This window comes from Callorhinus ursinus, unplaced genomic scaffold, assembly GCF_003265705.2.
Source record: "Callorhinus ursinus isolate GAN/ISIS: 27379988/994484 unplaced genomic scaffold, GSC_fseal_2.0 scaffold6, whole genome shotgun sequence".
Taxonomy (NCBI): Eukaryota; Metazoa; Chordata; class Mammalia; order Carnivora; family Otariidae; genus Callorhinus; species Callorhinus ursinus.
In genome coordinates, this window is record NW_027397068.1 from 48,961,227 (window position 1) to 48,983,312 (window position 22,086).

The 22,086-nt window shown below is 40.6% G+C and overlaps 3 protein-coding genes across 4 annotated transcripts in view; all 3 read right to left on the bottom strand.

Moving 5' to 3' along the window:
* Positions 1-18,138, bottom strand: part of MOXD1 (monooxygenase DBH like 1) — an 83,976-nt gene extending 65,838 nt beyond the window's left edge. For both annotated transcript variants that reach the window (XM_025865565.2, XM_073893943.1), the window contains exon 1: positions 17,844-18,138. In XM_025865565.2, the coding sequence (XP_025721350.1) occupies positions 17,844-18,107 (264 nt within the window). In that variant the 5' untranslated portion in view covers positions 18,108-18,138. The remainder of the gene's footprint in view (positions 1-17,843) is intronic.
* The window catches only part of VNN1 (vanin 1), a 725,633-nt gene that overhangs the window by 439,533 nt on the left and 264,014 nt on the right, over positions 1-22,086 (bottom strand). The gene's annotated exons all lie outside the window — the stretch shown is intronic.
* STX7 (syntaxin 7) overlaps positions 20,564-22,086 on the bottom strand; it is a 98,862-nt gene continuing 97,339 nt past the window's right edge. The window contains exon 10 of the mRNA XM_025865579.2: positions 20,564-21,123. Within this exon, the coding sequence (XP_025721364.1) occupies positions 21,103-21,123 (21 nt within the window). The 3' untranslated portion in view covers positions 20,564-21,102. The remainder of the gene's footprint in view (positions 21,124-22,086) is intronic.

Below are 22,086 nucleotides of genomic sequence, written 5' to 3' on the forward strand. Positions count from 1 at the left end.
TGCCGAATGCTCAGGTCATGATCCTGGGGTCCTAGGATCTAGTCCCATATGGTTCTAGGATCGAGTCCTGAATCAGGATCCCTGCTCAGCAGGGACTCTGCTTCTACCTCTGCTTCTTTTCCCGCTTATGCTCTCTCTTTCTCTCTCTCTCAAAAATAAATTAATTTATTAAAAATCTTTTAAAAAACAAGGTTAAGCATCTTGTCTAGGATCACACAGCTGGTAAGCAGAAAAGCCAGTGTTTAAAACCAGACAGTCTGACTCAAGTCTGTATCCTTCTCCACTGTTATACACCATAGTGGCTACTGCAGGAAAAGTATGAGTTAGTTTATATTTTTCTGTCTACTGAAAATATCTACATTAAGGTTTGTTGTTTTGTTTTGTTTGTTTATTTGTTTGTTTGGTTTGTTTTTTACATAAAACATTACATTTTCTACCACTAAAGTTGGGGGCTGTCAAAAAATTTATTCTGAGAACTGGTTGTAACAGTGAAAATAATTCAAATGAAATATTCCTGTCATATTGTGATTTTCCCACTTTTGATCACACAGATTTTCAACACGTAGATGTTGAAAAGAGCAGATGGGACAAGTAGAAACCAAATAGATGTAAATGAAATAAAAGGGAAATATTACATTAGACCCTACAGACATGAAAAGGTTAATAATATTATGCACACCTAGACATAAGAAACTTGGATAATTTAGATGAGAAACAGGCAAAGTTTGAAAGACACAAACCAGCAAAATTTATTAATGAAAACAGATACTCTGAATAGCCCTATAGTCTACTCATGGGTAAAAACCTTCCTACAAAGAAAATTCTAAGCCAGGTTGCTTTCACTTGGAATTTTACCAACTATTTAAGGAAGAGGTAATATCAATCCTTCACAAATTCTTCCAGAAGATAAAGAACAGGGAGCACTGCCTAACTCATTGTTGGATGCCAGCATTACCCTGATACCAAAATCAAAGACATTACAAAAATATGTATTAGCAAATAGAATTTAGTGATTTTTAAAAAAGGATAATACATCATTATCATGCAGAGTTGGTTCAACATTACAAAAGCAATCAATGCAATTCATCATATTGAACTCTAAAAAACCATGCAATCATCTTAATAAATGCAGAAAAACCATTTTGAAACATTCATTCATGGTAAAATCTCTCAGTAAACTAGCCGCAGAAGGGTATGTTCTTAACCTTATAAAAAGAATCTACAAAAAATCCTCCAGCAAACATCACAGTTAATGAAAAACTAAATTCTTCCCCTAAGTTTGGAAACAAGTAAGTCTTGGGAATAAGGCAAGGATGTCCACACTCCCCACTTCTGGACAGCTCCACTGTTGACTGTCTACTTCTGACAGTTTCTCTCTCTTATTCCCATTCTCTAACCATAAACGTGAAATTCTGTCCTTGACATTATCTCCTTTCTTCATATTTCAACCTTTGGGAATCTCATCTACTCCAAGAGTTTCCAATCACCACCTTCACATATCCAAAAGTTTATCAGATAATTCCACTTGGAGTGGAAGTTGTCACTTCAGAGTGCAATATACCCAAAATTGTATTCATCCTTTGTCTGTAAGACTTGTTTTCCTGAATTTATTTCAGTATCCTGCCATTCTTCCACCATCCAAATTCAAAACTTCTGTCTTCTTTAACTTCTTCCTCTGTTACTCACACTTCCACAATCCTATCAGTTCGTCCTTTGGAAAAATATCCCATCTTTTACTTCTACTCTATTACAACTTCTTCTACCTCACTTCAGACTATCACCTGCATTATTTCTGTCAAAATTACTCTGAATGTGTCACTGTATTTTATTCAATGGCATATAGTACAAAGTTCTAAAATTTAGATTCAAGTTTTTCTACAATTTAGCCTAACCTGGTTTTTCAGAGTGTCCGTCATTAATCCTACCACATGATCTCTATTATCTATTTCTTATTCCCTTCAAATTCTGCCTTTTTCCATCTCTTTGTTTTTGTTCACACTTTTTCTTTTCTACCCCTCCCCCACTCTCTTCAGCCCACTGAGAAATTCTCCCCACTAACTCCACCCTTTGATACTTAACTCCATTGAAATACTTCTCTTCAAGACTCCTGACTCTATCTCTTCCAGGAAGTTTTCTTTGATCATTTCAACTGGAAGTGCTCATTCCCTCTTAGAATCCTTACACCTCTTTGGCATTCCCATGTAGCCTGCAATATATTCTAGATGTAGAATTATCTTCTCTACCATGTGGTAATTGCCTGGAAATAGAAAGCGAATCTTATCAATCCAGTTATAAATTTGTACCTTTAATATAGTTGTTGGTGCTATAAATGGAACAAAAAGAGGGAGACAGATTATTTTCTCAATTGTTCTCAATTACATTTACATATGGTTAAGATTGGTGTGGAATGTGTTTAACCAGATGCTAGCATGAGTTTGAGTCGGCATGATCTACCATGCAGACACATCTGGTCCTGAAATCTGGGAACGTTTCTGTGACCTTTTAGCCCTAAATGGACATGAATCTTATGAAACTGACATCAGCATTTAGAAAAAAAAATTTATGCATGCAATAACTCTGAAACCCTTTTACACTAAGAGGGCATTCCCTACCTATTTTGAAGAAATAATGCAACAACAACAACCAAGGAAAAAAACACACAAAAAAACAGATCCAAGAGAGAGAAACCATGTTTCAGAATGTTTTCCAATGTGAATTTATATCCTGAGTGACTTACGTATTGCAGATGCTTATTAAATATGTGTAATTTTAAAGAGAGCATCCTGCCTTTCCTTTTGCTAATTCTAAATAAGGGAACAATTTTGGAAATAAAAGATAAGAACTCAAGAACCATCAATCCAATATTCACATCTTAGTGGTATGGAAATAGTTTAACTTGGGGGAGCAAAAGTATTCCCCAGCAGCATCTTCTTTCTTCCTTCAATCTGTATTAAGAAAATACATGAACTAACTAAACACCATCCTAATGGTGTCAATATTTTACAATTAAAAAATGGCATGTTGGCAAACCTTAAAAGCCCAATTAAGTGAGGCAGGAGGAGAGAAAAAGGCAAAAAAAAAAAAAAGTGAATCCTAAATTTCCTACGGTTCAACTGTTCTTGCCAGGAGGAAGAAAAGAAGGAAGGGAGGGAGGAAAGAAGAGATGAAAAGAAAGCAAGTCACCCAAAGAACAGTCAATCTTGAAAATTCTTCGTGCAGATTGGCTAAACCTAAAAAAGTATGCTTGGTGAGTTTAGCAGTTTCCTCACAGTTTGACAAAGGGATACATGTTATCTGAGTGGATAATTACATGGAATCGTTATTTTGTACCGTTATCCTCTTGGGAAAAAAAATAACCTGCAGAATGGAATTGACAGTAAAACATTGACCAATTAAGAACCTGAATACCATAATATCACCTCGAAATTTATATTCACAAAACCATGCTGTATAGTACTAATAAGATATTTATGAAATTCTCCCAGATCACTTTTACAATCTGATTTTCACCTTTACAATTAGAATGGAATGGCACCCCTTTTGCCCCCATTCCAGACCCTATTTGGCAAATAGAGCCAGATACAGCACTATTGTACATCCATGGTAAAGGCCATTCCTCAGCCATCTTCCCATAGTGCTTGATATTCTAGGACTTTTACAGTAAAAATAGGAATATTGATCACAACACACTCTCACTGTCATGGTTGGATGTCACAGCCATTATAAAAATCTAATTGTATGATATATATTGTATATATTATAAATTAGCATGAAATACTGATAAAAGTAGGCTCCAATTAAGTATCATTAAAAATGGACTTTATGAGGACAGGAGGGTTGAGGAGGATCATGATTCCGTAAAGATTTTGTAAAAGTTTAAAAATAAAATTTGAAGATGTTTTAATTATGTAAATTTGAAGAAGTCATTCTTCTTTATGTTTATTCAGTTCTAATGTTCTGTAAAGTGAAATGTGAAGAAGTTATGTTACTCTAGCTAAATGGCTTTATGTGGATTTTTTTTTTTTTAGATTTTCTTTATTTATTTGACAGAGAGAGCACACAAGCAGGGGGAATGGCAGAGGCAGAGGGAGAAGCAGGCTTCCCGCTGAGCAGAGAGCCAGAAGCCCGGCTCGATCCCAGGGCCCTGGGATCATGACCTGAGCCAAAGGCAGACACTTAACCGAGCCACCCAGCTGCCCCTTTATGTGGATTTCAATCAGATTCTAACTCAAATATCTACATTAAGATTAACTTCAGGGTACCTGGGTGGCTCAGTCAGTTAAGCATCTGCCTTCGGCTCAGGTCATGATCCCAGAGTTCTGGGATCGAGTCCCGCATCGGGCTCCCTGCTCAGCGGGGAGCCTGCTTCTCTCTCTCCCTCTGCCTCTGCCCCCTGCTTGTGCTCTCTCACTCTCTCTCTCTCAAATAAATAAACAAAAAAATCTTAAAAAAATCAACTTTTAATAGAAATTGTCATTAAGGTATTAGTTTTTGCTTTTATTGTGGATTATTATTTTAATCGGGTGCTTAGCTTGCTTTACCTTTTAAAGATAAAATATTACCTGTTACCCTTGAAAATCTGAGTTGATAATTAGACTCCAGCAATAAAGTTAATTTGCAGTTGTGTCATAAAAATGAAACATGTTCTCACAGGATATTTTGCCTTTTGAACACTAGGCTTTGAAAAAAATGATGAAATATATCATTGAGATTTCAAAATGCTCTGTGGCAAGAGTAAAGTAAGGCAGCATGAGCACCCGTTGGCATTTATCACATGGCATGATAGGCAGGAGTCCTGACTGCCACTTTAAAACTAACATTCAAAAAGCTGGCTTTGAAAATCTGCACCATTGCTACGATCTCTTGTTAAAAAACATGATCACACAGATGTTAAATTGGTTCTTACTCATTGTCAATCTTTTTTTTTTCTCTCTTGAATAAAATCTCTGCAACAGAAAAGAGCTTTGACTGGTACCGTGGTAAGTAGGATGAAGTGAAAATTCTTCTGGGTGTAATAAAAGATATGAATAAACCCTGCTCAGCCTGGAAAACTGAATGTAAGCACAGCTGCAGGGGAACCTTGAGAAAAATGTTACCATCTGCCATCACTTTCTTCAACAGGTGCTTGTAGTTTTTCCTTCTTTTTCTGAATCTCAAAAGCCTTGTGAGTTCAAACATTTCTGTTTGTGACATCAATTTCTATAATAAGTGTTATGGTGATTAATAATATTGGTAGTGTAATAATAAATATTTTTGTGTTAAAGAGAATCTTTGATCCTAAAAAAATCATGAACTGTATAAACAAACTATATAAACATAATTTTCAGATTTCAGAGTAAGCTGGTTTTAATAAGTTATTTCTTCACTAATCTTAGAAATCAGAATGGAATGTCAAAACAGAAGGGGCTCGTCTTCTAGAAACCACTTCAGATAAAATTGAAACTCTTTAGGTCTAATAAGGGATCTGTTAAATAGCTACTGGAATGCCAAAATAGGAACCCTGTTAGCTTGCGTTCCAATAAGGGGCCTACCTGAGCAATCTGTTTGTTCTTTAAGTGCCACATTCTGAAAATACACATCCTGGATTTTCCGCTACAGCCAATCATCTCAGTTCAGTTTTCATGTAGAGTAATTTAATACTTTGCTATAATCATAGGATTATCAGAAATAGAATGTAAAATTAACATTTTGACTCTTTAGGTTAACAATAAACTTCAATGGAAAAAAACAAGCAATTTCAGGTTTTATCATAGAAATAAGATGTTATTTTACCTTCATCTTATTCCACCATCTTAGTTTTTTAAATTTTAGATGTCTTTTCTTAACTACCCATGACCACTGTATGCAAGAAGTAAATTTTGAGAAGAAAACTGGTTCCTTCCTCTTTTCTTTCCTTCCTAGTTCCTTCCTTCCTGGTTCCTTCCTTCCTTCCTTCCTTCCTTCCTTCCTTCCTTCCTTCCTTCCTTCCTTCCTTCCTTCCTTCCTTCCTTCCTTCTCCTTTCTTCCAACACATATTTCATTGAGCAACTAGTATTCCTCAGCCCATGCTGTAGGGTTGAAGGCACATGACTATACAGGACAGCAGACAAAATCCCTACTCTGATCAAACTCATAATTTAGTTGAGGGGAGGGGGAAGCAGACAATTTAAAAATATTTTTAATAATAATATAACTAAAATGTCTAGATAATAAATACTTAAAGGAGAATAAAACAGATGATAGAGAGTGACTAGAAAGCCTTTAGACTGAGTGATCAGAAAAGCCACTACTGAGGCAATGATACTTACTCTGAGAAATAAACTACAAGTAGGAGCCAGCCACAAGAGGTTATAGAGGAAGCAGATTCCAGGAAGGGAGGGCAGCTATGGGAAAAGACCTGAACGGGGGTGGGTATCCAGTTTGAGGAAGCAAATAAAAGCCAGGTGGCTGAACTATATAGTGCCCAGGAAAGAGGTCAACAGGGATCAAAGGAGGCCCCAGAACTTATGATACCTTATAGGTTAGTGTAGGGAGTTCAAATTTAATACTAAGCTTATATAAAGGTCATCTGAGCTTTAAGCAGCAAGTGACATATTCTGATTGACGTGAAAAAAGTGTGTGTGTGTGTGTGTGTGTGTGTGTGTGTTACTGTGGCTACCATGTAGAGGATGACAAGAAGGAATAGGAGTGGTGGTCAGAAGACAGAAGTCATGGGGTGCCTGGGTGGCTCAGTCAGTTAAGCAACCGACTCTTGGTTTCAGCTCAGGTCATGGATCTCAGCGTCATGAGATTGAGCCCCACGTCGAGCTCCATGCTCAGAGGAGAGTCTGTTTTAAGATGCTCTTCCTCTGCCCCTCCCCCGACTAGTGTGTGCACGTTCTCTCTCTCTCTCTCTCAAATAAATAAATAAATCTTAAAAAAATAAAGAGAGACAGGAGTCATGCAGTGGTCCGGGTGGTCTGTGCTTGAGTGGTAAGAGTAAAATTGAAGGGAAGGGGGCAGGTTTTCGATTTAGCTTGGAGGAAGAGTCAACAGAACCTGAAGATGTGTTTCATATGGTGTAGGAAAGAGGAGACTAAAGAAAGACTCCTAAGCTTTAACTGGAGCTACCAGGAGGTGCCATTTACTGAGACTAGGAAGGTGGGAAAGAAACAGGTTGAGGGTGAATGAGGTTAAATTTGAGGTATCTACCTAGACATCTTCCCGGGGTGGGAAGGTTGGGAGACAGAGAATATGCAGACTGGGAGGAGATAAATCAAAATAATGCCACTACCAAGTTTCAGAAACTCACCAACTTCACATTTGGCTTCCCACTTGAAGCCCTCCAAATTCTTCTGAGTATATACAAGTCACAGGGTGTTCTTTTTCCTTTTTTTTTTTTTTGAGATTTCAAATACACATTCACTAAACTACATACACTATACATAATTCAAATATACTGAAACACACAGTAGGAAGATGAAATACCCTCATATCCACTAATGGGGCAGGGCACACCTGTCCACAGAGACAGGACAATTTCTGAGGCAGGGTAAAAAACAACATAGACAGTTTCCAATATAGTTACTAATATCTTCTCTTCTACTGAGTTCTTGAATAATCTAAAGGCATGAATGTGGAATAAAGTTATTTTTAGCATCACTCTAAAGCTGGAAGACAACCTGAAAGACCCTTGATCCTAGCTCCCACCAAAAGAGGAATTCTCTCAAAATATTTTTTTAAAAGATCAGTTATTTGAGAGAGAAAGAGCATGAATGTGGGAGGGACAAGGGAGAGGAAGAGAGAGAATCTCAAGCAGATTCCCTACTGAACTCGGAGCCCAAGGCAGGGCTCCATCTCATGACCCTGAGGTCATGACCTGAGCCAAAACCAAGAGTCAGACGCTCAACCAACTGTGCCACTCAGGTGCTCCTCTCTCAAAAATATTTTTAAAGAGATGATTACACATTATTTAATACCTGTAGTGAAAAGCTCATGAATTTACAACTTTACAAGGCAACTCATTCAATTTTAAGACCTCTCATTGTCAGAAATGCATTTGTCATACTGAACTAAATAAAATCTTCTACACTTTAATATATTAATTGGTCTTTTTTCTTCCTTCTGGAGCCTAACAGGGAAGCATCTAATCCATATTTCTTGAGGAAGACTGTCCATTATTTCAAAAACAATGATCACATCTTTCTAATCATTCTTTCTCCAGACAAAACATTGACAGTTCTTTCTCATTACCCAGGGAACCCCAACTTCCAGAGATTTCAACCATGTTTGTAATCCTCTTTTAGACCTCTTAAAAATGTTATTCTAGAACTTATCTTCTGATGTGATTAGCCTCGTACAGAGTATGCTGTCAATATTACCTCCCTTGATGTAAACAGTAGAGTTTACAGGCTAATATTGCATCTGTATGTTTAGCCAGCTCATATTCTGAGTTTAAAATGACCTAATATTTAGAACTTTTCCATATGAATTCTAAGTTCATTTTTACACATTTTATATATACACAACTAATTATTTAACCAAGTGTTGAACTCTATGAGTATTCTCAGTGAATTTTTAACTTTTAGTTTCCTTTCATTATTTTAATATATCACCATCTTTGAGTCCTCATCCCGTAGTCTAATGTAGCCAGTCTGTTATCAACATATTTTGGGTATGAATGTTTAAATATCTACGATTATGCCTAATTCAACTTTATTAGTCCATCTCATACAAGAAATGAGAAACCCTGCCAATTACCTTACTATCATTCAGATGTACCATTTATTTAATACTCTAAGTCCAGCAAACCAAATGCAAAAGAAAATGCAGTCTTGTCAGTGTAATCTGTGTTTACTGAAACCATGCTGGTCTCTGGTCAGTAATGATGGCAAAGTATTCACAAACCAATGCCTTACAGTTTTTCCTCAAATATTCTTAAAAACCACTATCAAGATCTCCCATCTCTACATTGAGCAGACATCTTTTCCCCAAGTTGAAAAGCTGCCGTGTTTGTCTCCATGTCATCTCCTGCTACTTCTGACATTTCACTGATTGCTTGATTGATTATAACAATATCTTGTATTTAAGTATTTTCAATGTGCCACATACTTGGCTTAAGAGTTTTACATGCTGATTTCACTTAATTCTCACCAAAACCCCATGCTTTAGATAGCAGGGGTCCCTTCTTCATAAAGGAAACCATCACTTAGAGAGGCTAAAGAGTTTGTTGGGGACAACACATCCAATAAGCAGCAAAAAGTGCCGGGATTCACACCAAGAATTCCTGCTTTTAAGTGTTCCACAGTTATTCGGCAGGCATTTCTTGACGACCTGCCAAGCATAAGGAATTGTTGTCCCTGGTACATCAGGAAGATGTGGCAACACTGACAGTCACCAACTTGTAAATGTTCCAACCAAATCCTAATAAAATATTAATTATCTACCACTCCCGCTACTATTTCTCCTTTCCCTTCTGCAGCGATAGCTTTAGGGCATCTCACTGCTTATTAGTAACCTTGGAGAACAGAGGAAGGAAGAGAGAAGATATCTATTTACATAACTGGAAAGACACTTGAGAATTTTTCCAAATACAAAGGGAGTTCATTTTGTTACTGTTAATTCTAATAAAAGATTTTAAAGTAGAACATTTCTCTTGGCTTAAATACAGGCTGAGAATTATCTGGAACTTTCATTTATTAATGTTCCTTTGATGCCCTGTAACCATATATAACTTATTAATTTTAGACTCTGTGTGGGCAGATATTCCTGTTGCCTAGAAATATGGCGGCTAGGACCAACTGAACAAAAGGGGTGTAGAAATCATAGAAAGCTATGAGGAGAGAGATTTCTGGTTCAGCATATGTTGAAATACACCACTACCCACATTCCTTCCGTCGCTACTCTTGTTCCAGCGTGCAAATCTGAAAAAATACTTAGAGTTATCAATAACTTTGTCAAACTCATCTCAGAAGCATTTCCATTTTAGGAAAATTCACTTTATTCTTCTATTTTATAAAATAGTTTTCAGTATCCAGACATATGCCCGCCTTTGCCTCAAACATCAGACTTCAAATGCACTCTGAATGGTTTCATATGGAATTCTCCTTTGCATCCCCAGGCCAGATACCTGGAATCTTCCAGACTTCTGTAGGCTGACCATAAAGGAGTCGACTACTGGATTCCTATCAAAAAGCCTGAACACATAAGGTCAGTAGTTCCCGAGCATGTCTGCCGATTAGAATCACTTGGGAAACTAAAATTTATTAATGCCTATGTCCACCCCCTGAGAGTGTATGAGATTTAATTGGTATGGGGAGGAAGAGCGGTTACCTGGACATTGGAATTTTTTAAAGACCCCCAAGTGATGTTAGTGTGCAGAGAAGTTTGGGAACTTCTGTCATAGGAAGTATCTTTCTCAGTTCTCAGTTCTCTATTAGCCCTGCTGTTCATCACTGGACTGCAAGCTGCCATGGTGTGAATCCATCTTGGCCCTGTCCAAAGGGATCTGGATGTCCAAAGTACCAGGAGGCCTAGCTTCTACCTGGTTTCATCTACCACGAGTTCCCTTGTATGAGTGAGTTTCAGTGCATGAACTTTGCAGGGGAAAAAAGGGCAGCAACTTAGTTTTATCTACCAAACGGAGATTTCCATTTAAAAATTGCCCAAAAGATGGGAATCTTCCACAGGCATGTGTGTTTTGCTGATCTAGCTTCTCCAAGTTCTTTAGCTCTCTAATATTATTGCAGATGAGAAAGAACACAGAGTATAAGGGAAAAACATTCACACCTAGAATTAAGAAACTTCTATAAAATCACCAAGTCTCTAGATCAAAGCCCGAAAGACTCTAGTGGAGCAGAGCCACAGAAAGAGAAAAGAGAGCCCTGTGGTTCAGACACATTTGTTAAAACATTAATTATATTTCTTCCAGGTAAGCAGTTTCCTATATTCAAGGTCTACTAACTTCTTTGATGCACATGCCAGATAATCTTCTTCACAGTATATAATATTTTGAGTTGTGAACATTATGATTAATCTCCAAAGACAACCTTTAAGACTTGGGACATTTGTTTTCCCTCAGGTCTTGATTAGAAGCATCCTAATCTGAAAGAGCCACATGGTTTCCCCTTATCACATCACTCTATTTTAATTCTCAGCACTGATATTTTTCTTGTTTATGTATTTATTTGTTTATCCGCCACCAAAATCTGAGCTCCATGAGACCACTGGCCTCATCTCACTCAATGCTATGTCCCTAGGATTTGGAACTGTTCAATTAAAGTTCAATCAATATTGGTTACATGAATGAATGAACATTCCAACATTCACTGCCCATATAGGTAAGTGTTTTACTCAGTCACGTGAGAGTCACAAGTGATTCCCTTGCTGTGTGACCTGGAGCCTCAAGTTTGTACATCTACAAAATGGGAGAAAAAAGACGTTGACCTCACAGGGCTATTGTGAGAATTACCTGAGAGTCCACACTTCAAGGACTTATAGTGTATGGCATATACTGAAAACTCAATGAATGAAAAATCATATCATAGAAATGTATGTCTATGACACTTAGAGGGGAACAAAAGTGGTAAGAGAAATACTATGATTTTAATTTACCAATCACTTTTGAAATGTATTGTATTATACATGTTCTTTCACTATTAAGGAAGAAAATTGGAATATGTTTTTATGTAAGCTACTGCTTACTTGCAGGAGAAGAAAGAACAGCAAACCGGAACTCAGAGGAAATGAATCCAGCCTGCTGATCTTCATGGCCTCCAACAAACCATTTAATAGGTACTTAAGATTCAGTTTCTCACCTGTAAAACTGGGGGTGTGGGGAAATTTAGGAAGCCTGAGGGGAATCAACTGAACTCTGAGCTCTTTTTTTTTTAAGTTTATTTTTTAGCAATCTCTACACCCAATGTGGGGCTCAAACTCATGACCCTGAGATCAAGAGTCACATGTTCTTCAGACTGAGCCAGCCAGGCAACCCTGAACTCTGAGCTCATAAGAGCAACAAGTAAATATACAGAACAGCAACATTTAATCTGTAAAAGCAATAACTGTTTAAAGTTTTCTCATAAGAAATGAGATGAATAGGAAATGAGATGAATGAGGAAAGTCCTCAATAGCAAATTAAATCTGGTCTATACATTATTTGTATAGCACTAGATATATAATTCCAACTTTACAGTTAACAAAAATAGGCATTTGAAGTTATTTTTGTAGAATACTATATGCTATATGCTATGCTTATGAGCAGATTTTTTTTTCGTTTTATCTTTTTTTTTGGTCTACTCTAGAACGTAACAAGTTTAAAAGCCATAGATTGGGAAGAAGTTTCCTGGAGAAACAACTGTGTATTTAAAAATTCTGTACTAGTTATCTTTTTAAAAGTTACAACAAACAGCATTGTGAGGCATCCATATGCACAGTTTTGTCTTTTTTTTTCATGTGGATCAAACATTTCCAGAAACATGGTGATGTATAATGAATTCATCCCTTTTGCCGGCAACTTTATTGTAATAGGGCTCTATTACAAAAATGAATCAATAAGCCACCATTCACTTTCTTTGAAGTGGACTCTGCCTTCCCTTCCAAGAAAGATCTCAGAAATATGCCATGGGTTGTTTGAAGCCTCGAACTTGTTGGTCAATTCAGGTGCATTGTTCCCTTGGCTCTTAGGTCTGCCCTGTTTCTTCAGGCTGGCATTATAAAATCATCTGCTCTGCCAGGGAGAACCACACAGCTGAAGAGTATCATCATGCGTGGAGCATTACACTGGTTCATGTGTCCTTATTACTAATGCACAAAGCACGAAGCTTGGAGAGGTCCCTTCGTCATCTGGAAATTGGGGTGGGGGGGCATAATCTGAAGACTTATAAATATCTCTTAACAAAGCCCCAGCTGAGCTGTGTCAGGGTTGTACACTCTCTTCATCTTTCCCTTACAGCTTTTCAATTTGCTTTCCAAACATTTCTTTGTAGCCGTTGGCTGGGGTGCGCTTAAAAGCAGCACATAGTTAACCACAAAGAATGCTCACTGTTTTCTGTGATTTCAAATCACAGCACAATTTCCAAGCACTTCCTCAGCGAACAGCCCAGCAGCAATTACCCTGCTGCTGAAGACTTACTTCTCATCACAGAAATGTTTCAGTTTTAGAGACAGCCCAGGAGCAAGGCTGTGACAAATGATGACATATGTTTCAGCCTCCATTCACTAGCGATTTCTACCCCCAAAGGAAGAGTGAATCCATTTTTGTGCAAATTCAACGGGCACATCCGACAATGCTGCCCTCTTCTCTAACTCACACAAACTAGGCATTCATCAACCCGGATTACTTGCCTCAAATGGGGACTCACAGTTGCTAAGTGGCTGGGGTGGGGGTAGGATTGCACTATGTCAAAAAGGGGCAAAGTACAAGAAAAGGACATGAATCCATCAGGGAAGTGAGAGTTAATTCATTGAGACAAAATAGTGAGGTTTTCAAAAGCAAGAGGAAAGACTGCTTCCCACCCCCACCCCTGGCAATCCTGCGAAAGACAGTGCAGAAATGACCTCGGCAGCATCCCAGGGGTCATGTTACCCCAAGGGGGAGCGGCTCCACAACAGTGTATCTGATAGATTATACTGAGACCTGCTTCACTTTGCAACCACATTTCTCTTTCCTTTCCCATTTGATCGGACCTAGTTGTATACCATTTGAGGAACTGTCTTCAGACTGGGTCAGAGGGTTAGAAAATGGGCAGGGCAAATTTCCATATAAAGCCTCATCTCTGGGTATAGTTTTAAGGGTGGCTGAACCTATTGCCTTGAGGCAAGGAAGTCAGAAGTTGATTTTTTTTCCACTCCAGAAGCCTATAAGCAAATATCACACTGCCCTCTGGAGGTATTCTCATTGGGTCCAACTCTGAACTAGTGATTGGCAACCACTGAAAAATGTGGAGTTGTAGAGCGTCCGTAGTCTTAACTTGCAAGGGAGTGTGGAGTAGGAGAACTAACTGTTCACTAACTCCTTGTGAGTGGTGTGAGACTGTGTGTAAAAGGGAAGAAGGTGAATAAGTAAATATTGCCTCCCGATCTCAGTAGTGTCGAGAGAGTGTATGCATGTAGACATGTACTCAAAGGTGGTGGTAGGAAGGAGACTGTGACATGTCAGTGGGGATGGGTGTGAAAGCAAGTGTTTTGCAAAGATGGCCACACTCATATATTCCATTCCCCTGTGACCTCCTTATGATGTGATCCTGAGGTGCAGTCTATGTTCCCTCTTGAATCCAGTGAGATGTGACTACAATGAAGATGACTCAAAGGCTAAGTTATAAATGGCTGCTATCCAGTTTCTACCTGCGCCTCTTGGGATGTTCACCACGGCGACCCGGCCACTCAGCTGTGAGGAAGCTGAGTGGCAACATGGAGTGGCCACACTGCCACCCTAGGATCAGCTGAGGTGCCCAGCCAAGAGCCGACAACAGATGCCAGTCAGGCAAGTGATCAAGGGAGCCTTCCGATGATTCCAACCACTCACCTTGGAGTTGACATCAAGGGAAGCAGACATCTGTCCCCACTTAGCCCCTCCTCAGATTGCAGATTTGTGAGCAAACTGTCACTGTAGCGAGTGACTATGTTTTGGGGTGTTGTGTTATACAATAGATTAAAAAAATTGGGCAAGGTCCCCTCTGACACTGGGCATTTCTTTGCACAGAACAAGCCAGGCCTGAAGAGAAATGGAACCTGCCTCTCTGCCTTTCATAATCTGGGTTGATTCCTCACTAACCTTAGCTTTTTCCCTCTTGGCCCCAGATTAATTTGTCCATGGGCTCTTATTTCCACTAAAATTTTGTGTATATATGTGCTCTACGTGGTGCTTTGTACAAACTTGAATTGTGGCCAGTATTTTGTAATCAGATTTTATTTACACACATCTAAATTTCCATCTTCTCTCAAAAAAAGCAAAAACAAAAACCAAAGATCTGCCAATATCTGATTTGCATTCCCACACAACAGCAACTCAGTCACAAGAACTCTTTTTTCCTCGATCCTCTCTACTGTCTGTTTCATTGCATCAAGCCCATCATTCTTTTATCCTTGCGGTCTGACCTCTATGGGCATTTGGGTTTGTGGCATCTATTTTAACCAACAATTTTCTACTGGTTGGCTGGAATTTATTCTCACACAGTTATCCAGGAGTTAATATCCTATTGAAGCAAAAAGTTTAAGATAGCCAGAAAGACAGAAGTCAGAATGACAGAAAAAATATCTGAAGTTCAAGTTTTTAAAAATTAAATAAGGAGGACATAACATATATGAAAAAGAAAAAGCCACAAGGGGAGGTGACCCGTATGTCAGTGTAGGGTATTATCAGTCAGCCTGATGCCATCTCCAACCATTAGCAGCTGCACATAAGCCAATGCTTTGTCTTGCAAAGTTCATTCTCACTGGGAGTAAAATTACATCAAATCCAAAGTCTACTAACTGAATCACATACACTGTTTAAGAACCCTATTCACCTTTTGGTATAGTTGCTCAGGATATCCTTATCACACCACTGTGTGAAGACTCTCAAATTAATAGTTTCTAGAGAGAAGATTCAATTTCAAGTTTTGGAAAATCACCTAGGCTGGATGACCCAGATGGAGCTGATACATTTCTTTTATTTTTAGTGTTCGGTGTCTTTCATTTTATTAAAGAGGTTTTTAGTCAATTTTCTTTCCATATTACTGATTAGCATAATTTTTGGTGTATTTTATATGTCCTAGAATGAGTAGGATTAAGGAAAGGGAACAGTAAAGGATGTCAGTCCACTAAGAAAATAATTATCATTTATAGATGAAAATAAGGATTTTATTTCCTTAGAAATAAAAATGGAGGGGAAAATCCTATTTCTTGCTTATTAAATATATTGGGAAAGTGACCATTTCTAAGGTTTATCTCATAGTGATAGGTATTCACTGATTACTCTGAGAAAACTTCTATGGCTCAAAGTCAATCCAGAGAGCACTTAGTTAATTTTTATGCAGGCTTTATGAAGAACCACCAGCAGTGTGAAAACACTGTAGTTTAACAAAGTCTGTTTTTGTGGTGGGCCAATTATGGCATGTTGAAACAGGACTCTACTCTTCCTTTTTCATTTGATAATCAAATTGGATGGGTTTTCTAGAAATGTTACTCTTTGGGGGGAAACAATATCAAGTTATCTTTTAAAGTATATCCTATTTTATGATATTACCATAGAAAGATTTTCCATGTCCCTTTCAACAAAACATGCAAGGATAGTTAAGGGGCATATTACCTTTTCCACCTTGAACAAACAAACAAACAAAAAGACTTGGCTCAATTAGGTATTTAAATAAGGTATTCTCCTCTTCATTATCAGAAGAGAGTTAAGTTATTCAGCTAGTGAGGCCTGTGTCTGGGATCAAATTCTTGGTTTACAAATTTAATGTTTGAAATGCTGCCACAGGAGGAAATTTATACATCAATGACTTCAACAAAGCACAATCCTCATAAAACTTAACTTTATTGGAGTTGTAGAATACTTATTTTGGGAGAAAAGGATTAATTTATGAAAAAAACAGACAACAGGATGGTTTTGAAGTTTTTATTACTGTCATTTTTGTTATTTCTAGCCAGAGTTAATAGCTCAGTGCCAGAATTAGGGTTAAAATTTGATGGCATCTCAGCCAGAAAGTTGTGGAAATCAAACTTAGAAGTCAGGAATAAAATTACTGACAAAGGCACTTTGGTATCCATCCGGTGCATTGATTTTAATATCATCAAAACCTTAACCCAATGCCAGAACAGCAAGGAGTTTTCATTTGGAAGCAGAGACTTTTAGCAAAGAGCAGTATTCCGGGATGAACTTTTTATAAGTAACAGAGTATATTCACCACGATGTTATGTAACTGTGGAAAAGTGTCCAGATGTTGTCAAGATCAAATAAAGAAAGATGTCCAGAAAACTTAACCACCTAATCATTCTGGTTTTCTCACAATTCTTTTTTCTCCCCTCCTATTCATAAAGATATCTATGAACAGGCAATGTATCTACTACTCTTTCAAAGCAAAACGGCAGCTGTCAAATTAACTTTGTTAGCTATTAAAATAAGTGAAAAGTTTCTCCACTTCATAGAGGATTTTGCCTGGGGAACTGTCAGTTGTGCAGGTCTCTGAATGGTCATCCTAACGGGCTCCCAGAATAGCAAAGTTCCTAACCGATACTTGGGGACCTTTCATTCATCTCTCAGGTGAGGCAGCTGACCTCAGCTCCGTGCGTGAGGACTCCAGAATAGCTACGATTTGTAAATTCTGGGATCCTGGTCCTAGACAGCAAGACAGCAGAGTGCTTAAAGTTCACAGGTCCCTTCAACCCCGACAGCAGTCCCGTTAGGTCCCCGAAGGGTCGTTCTCCTTTCCCAGGAGGGATGAATGGGGATGCGTGGCAGGTGTGTACGTGGGGGAATCTAGTAATGGTCTGGGCTCGGGGGGGAGGCAAGAAAGGGGCGTCCTGGGCGCAGGAGGCAGAAGACGAGAAGTGGGACGCTGGGGACAAGAACGTGTTCAGAGACGGAAAGCTGCCCGAGGTCACCCGTGCTCAGCTTCCCCGGGCGAAAACTCGGGGCCGGGCGGCGGAGGCGGAGAGCCCAGCCGCTGGCGCCCTTGGCTCCGGGGGTGCGGGAGCCGACCACCAAGGGGAGCGCGTGCGGTGTTCGGGCTGCAGGGCTGCAGGGCTGCCGGGGGGTGGGGGGGTGGGGGTGGGAGCGACGGCTTCCAGCCTCGGCCGCGGAGGACAGCCGCCGGCCCTAGGGGCGCCTGCACTCGCGCCTGCCCCGAGGGCGGGAGACGGGACGGGGCTCGGCGCGGCGGGCTCCAGAAGGGGAACTCGCTTACCTGCAGATAGGGCCGCCCGTGGGCCACCCCGCCCACGACGATGTCCGCCGCGGCCATGGCCCCGGTGGGCGAGAAGCCGAAGCCCACGTAGCCAGCGGTGCGCACCTCGAGGCGAAAGGCGAGCCGGCCGCCCCGGGGGCCCCAGCTCAGCCAGTACTTGCCCTCGGAGTCGAGGAGGGTGCGGTGCGGGAGGGCCCGGCCCAAGCCCCCCGCCGCCGCGCCGGGGAGCAGCCCCCAAAGCAGGAGCAGCGGCCAGCCGCACATCCTCGGGCGCCTCCTGCCCGCCGGCACCTGGGTCGCGCCGACTGGCGGAGCAAGGAGGCGGCTCGAGGGGCGGTGGCGGCGCGCGGGAGGCCTGGGCCCGCCCCCTCGGCCCGCCGCGCGCCCGCCCGCGGGGAGGGGCCCCACCCGCTCCCGCTCCCGCTCCTGCTCCCGCGCAGCCGGCGACCCTCGGCGCGTCGGTCTTCCGGCCCATCCACCTGTGGCCCCGCACCCTGGTCTCGGTCCCCGAGGTCTGGGCTCGGGGGGGAGGCAAGAAAGGGGCGTCCTGAGTGCAGGAGGCAGAAGACGAGAAAAGGGGGCTGGGGCCCAGGGGAAAGGAGTGAGCCCTCTAGTTCTGGGAGAACGTGGGCGCTTGTTGGGGCGGGGCGGGGGGCGGCGCGGGAGTGAGTCCCTGGGGAAAGGAGAAACTGATGGCAGAGGGCAAGTTTAGCCTAGCCGAGAAGGGGAGGAGTTGAGTGATGAAAAAGGGATAATTCTGGGTTTTGGTGGAGGGACAGTGAGAGGAAGTCCCAGTCAGGGCAACTGTTTAACACCTCCCTATCCATTGCAGTTGACTTTCTGAAGCCGATGTCCCAGCGATTCCCCCTAGCCCACGGAGGGACACCATTCATCTCCTCCAGGACATTTCTCCCACCCTGTCACCCTGTGGGAGTCCCAGGGCTTCCCAGGGCTCGCTCCTGATGGCAGGAGTCAGCGCCCTGGTGCCTGCCTTCCTCCCGGGTTTGGTTTGGTTTGGTTTTGAGGGGACAAGTACTGCCAAACTACTTTGCCATCGTAGGTCAGGGTTAAAGCGTCATTTGGAACTTAGATTATAATCTGAAATCCTCTTTTCCTGCTATGTCAAGTTCTGACCACAGTCACGTTTAGCAAAAAGTGTCTTTGACCACATCACTCCTGTCTTCAGAACACTACTCAATGTGGCAAATTACCTTCTTTATTTAGTCATGTATTTATATTCTGCCAGGTTAAAAACAAACAAACAAAAACTTCTAAGGTGGTTTACAAACATAGAAACAATACAAAATAGAAAAATAATAGAAGATATCAACTGAAAAGATAGAGATAAGAAGAATACTACAAATATATACTAATACTCTGGGTTTGGAAGCTCCATACAAGCCACCTATACATCCTGTTCTCTCTCTTCAAGTCATAGTTCAGCCTGCTTTTTCTTCCTCCTATTTTCTCTTTCCATTTCTTTTCCCAGAACTTTTCCAAAGTTACCAGCCTGCATCAAAACTTTGTTCTCCCAAAGATTCAGGCACATGTCACCATGTCTGGAAGGGAAGCTTCAAGTGGATCTGCTGACCAGGGAGTTCCAGGGTAGCCTGAGAGGGGACCCATCCTAAGGAGAGAGGCGATGGAGGTCTACAGGTTTAGCCAATGACAAGAGGTCAGCATCAGAGAAGAGGGCTGTTGAAACTGTGGGACAAGGCAAGAAAGAGCTGAGTTTCTACAAGCACCAGGGCCACGGCTACTGCTGCTGTCTCCAGCCATAAAGAGGAGAGGAATGTGGAGAGAGAGGAACAAAATGGTGGACAATGGAGGCCAAGAGGAATGGGTCTTGGCACCATGGTGAGGCACACTGACCACATTGGACAGGATTTTAGGGGAGCCCAATTATTCCAGAGCAATCAAAAGCAAGCTTCCTGCTTTGTGACCCTACTTTTATTCCTAGCATGGAAGAGCCTGGAACACATAGCTCTATGTGCTTCCTGAGGTTGGTTCTAATAGTCCTAAATTCACATCTAGAACATGCCCCCCCGTTTAACGTGCTAGCCCCACCTTCCATCACGCTCACCTCACTCACCCCTCCCTCTAGACACCTGAAAACTGCCTCTAGAATTTTCAAAAGAGAGCCCTGCTGTTTCACATCACTGTGCCTTTTCAGATTGCTCACTCTGCCACATTTGCCTTTTCTCCCCTCTGAAGTATTTTCTGATACTTCCTCCTGTACTTCTGCCAAGATGACATTGGCTCCTCCATTGTGGTGTTCATGAAATGTTCCATCCAGACCTCATGATTGCAGCGCTAACACTTCAGTGTCTGTTGATATGCTTGTTTTCCTCCATTAGCCTCTCTAGATCAGGAACCGCTTCTGGTTCCTGGTTGCAAATGCATTGCCTAGAGTATGGACCAGCATGCAGTAGGTGTTTAATAAATATTCATAGAAAAAGTGAATAGATGCATTTACAGATCCTCCTGGAAGCATCCTCTTTATGAAGTTGGACAGTGGGGAGAAAGGTTGGCCCCCAGATATGTTGAAGGTTCTGCTCTGCATTAGTATTAAAGCAAAAATAGAAAAGCAGACCACACATGGATACACAAAAGAGAAAGTCTTAAATGGTTTTTATTATTTCATTAAGTAAAATCATTGAATGTGAAGTTATTGTCTTTTGTTTGTCTGTAACTGACATTGTATCTAAAACACCCTGAGTGCTCAAGAAATATTAAAACTAATAAAATCATCTTAACATTAGGTCAATAAACAGAACATTATCAGCATAATTCATATGCAAGAGACCCACTCTGCTTTGGTTTGAATTATCCCCGTAAATGAAGACAAAAGAGAAAATTTTATGTAAGTGTGGTTCATAAGCTGCCTGAGTTCCCCAGATCAACACCAACTGCCTACTCAATTGCACAGAGGACTCACTTTCCCAATTTGGAAATTAATTACTGTATGGTGGCTTGTCTTAAATTTGTAAGGAAAACAAGAAGAAAACATAGGTCCGTTAAAAACTTGGGCTATATGGCAGAGAGGAGAATGAAATCAGTGGTGAGGGGTTTCAATTTTATTATTTTTCAAACTATTGTTTTTGTAAAAATGATACTTGCTCCTGAGTTAAAGAAGAAAAGTCAGGAACTGCAGGGAAGTATGACTAAGAAAGTAAACTAAAAAGATCACCTGAAATTCTACCATCCAAAAATAATGCTTGTATGCATTCTGAGAACATCATTCCGGAACTTAGTCCCATTAAAATCTTGGAGGAACAGCCTGTGGGACAAGAATTTGCAAAGAAACAGGTGAATTAATTTTGGAAGACTTCACTTGAGACAAACAGACTCTAAACATGCCAGTTACAATCCCATTTTTTAGGTTTCTTCTCACCACATGTATCCAAAAAAGAAACAGAACAGACAAAACTAAAGATTCAGCAAGGTCGCAAGGTCTTACTCAAGTACAGAACATTCAACCAAATTACTCATTCTTAAAATGAATCATTTTCTCACACTTTTCAATCAAGAATTTTAAATGTAATGTTTATTTTGAATCCTCACCCGTTCTGATACACAGCTTGAGCTGGGCCAGTGTGACTACCCTCACGCTGAGCTTCCTCACCTTCCTACCCTCTGCTGTGAAGGTTTATTTATATTTCCACATTCATCAGCTGCAAGGGTGGGGAGGAGAAAGGAAAAAGGAAAGCCCAAGGGACACTAACAAACCAATGCGAAGTTGCTTGGCATGAATTGGAATTGTCTGAAATAGGTTATTTCTTATGTAAATAGAGGAGTATCGTAATTTTCCCGTCTGCTTGTACCTAAGGTGCAACAATAATACTAAATATTTATAAAGTTCCTGTCTTCTAGGGAGCTCAAAGAAAAATATTTATGTAAGTGATCTCAGCAGTTGACCAACATTCAAATAGGGAAGCTGAAGCATTTTCTCACTGTTGTGTGGATAGGCTTAGTTAGCAGAGGAAAGTTGGTCACTGGTTCAAGTTAATACTATGAGTCAGTGGCAGAAAAGCCAAAAATAGAACTTTGGTTCCTTCCTTCCTTCCTTCCTTCCTTCCTTCCTTCCTTCCTTCCTTCCTTCCTTCCTTCCTTCCTTCCTTCCTTCCTTTCTTTCTTTCTCTTTCTTTCTTTCTTTTTTCCTTTCTTTCTTTTTCTTTCTTTTTCTTTCTTTTTCTTCCTTCCTTCCTTCCTTCCTTCCTTCCTTCCTTCCTTCCTTTCTTTC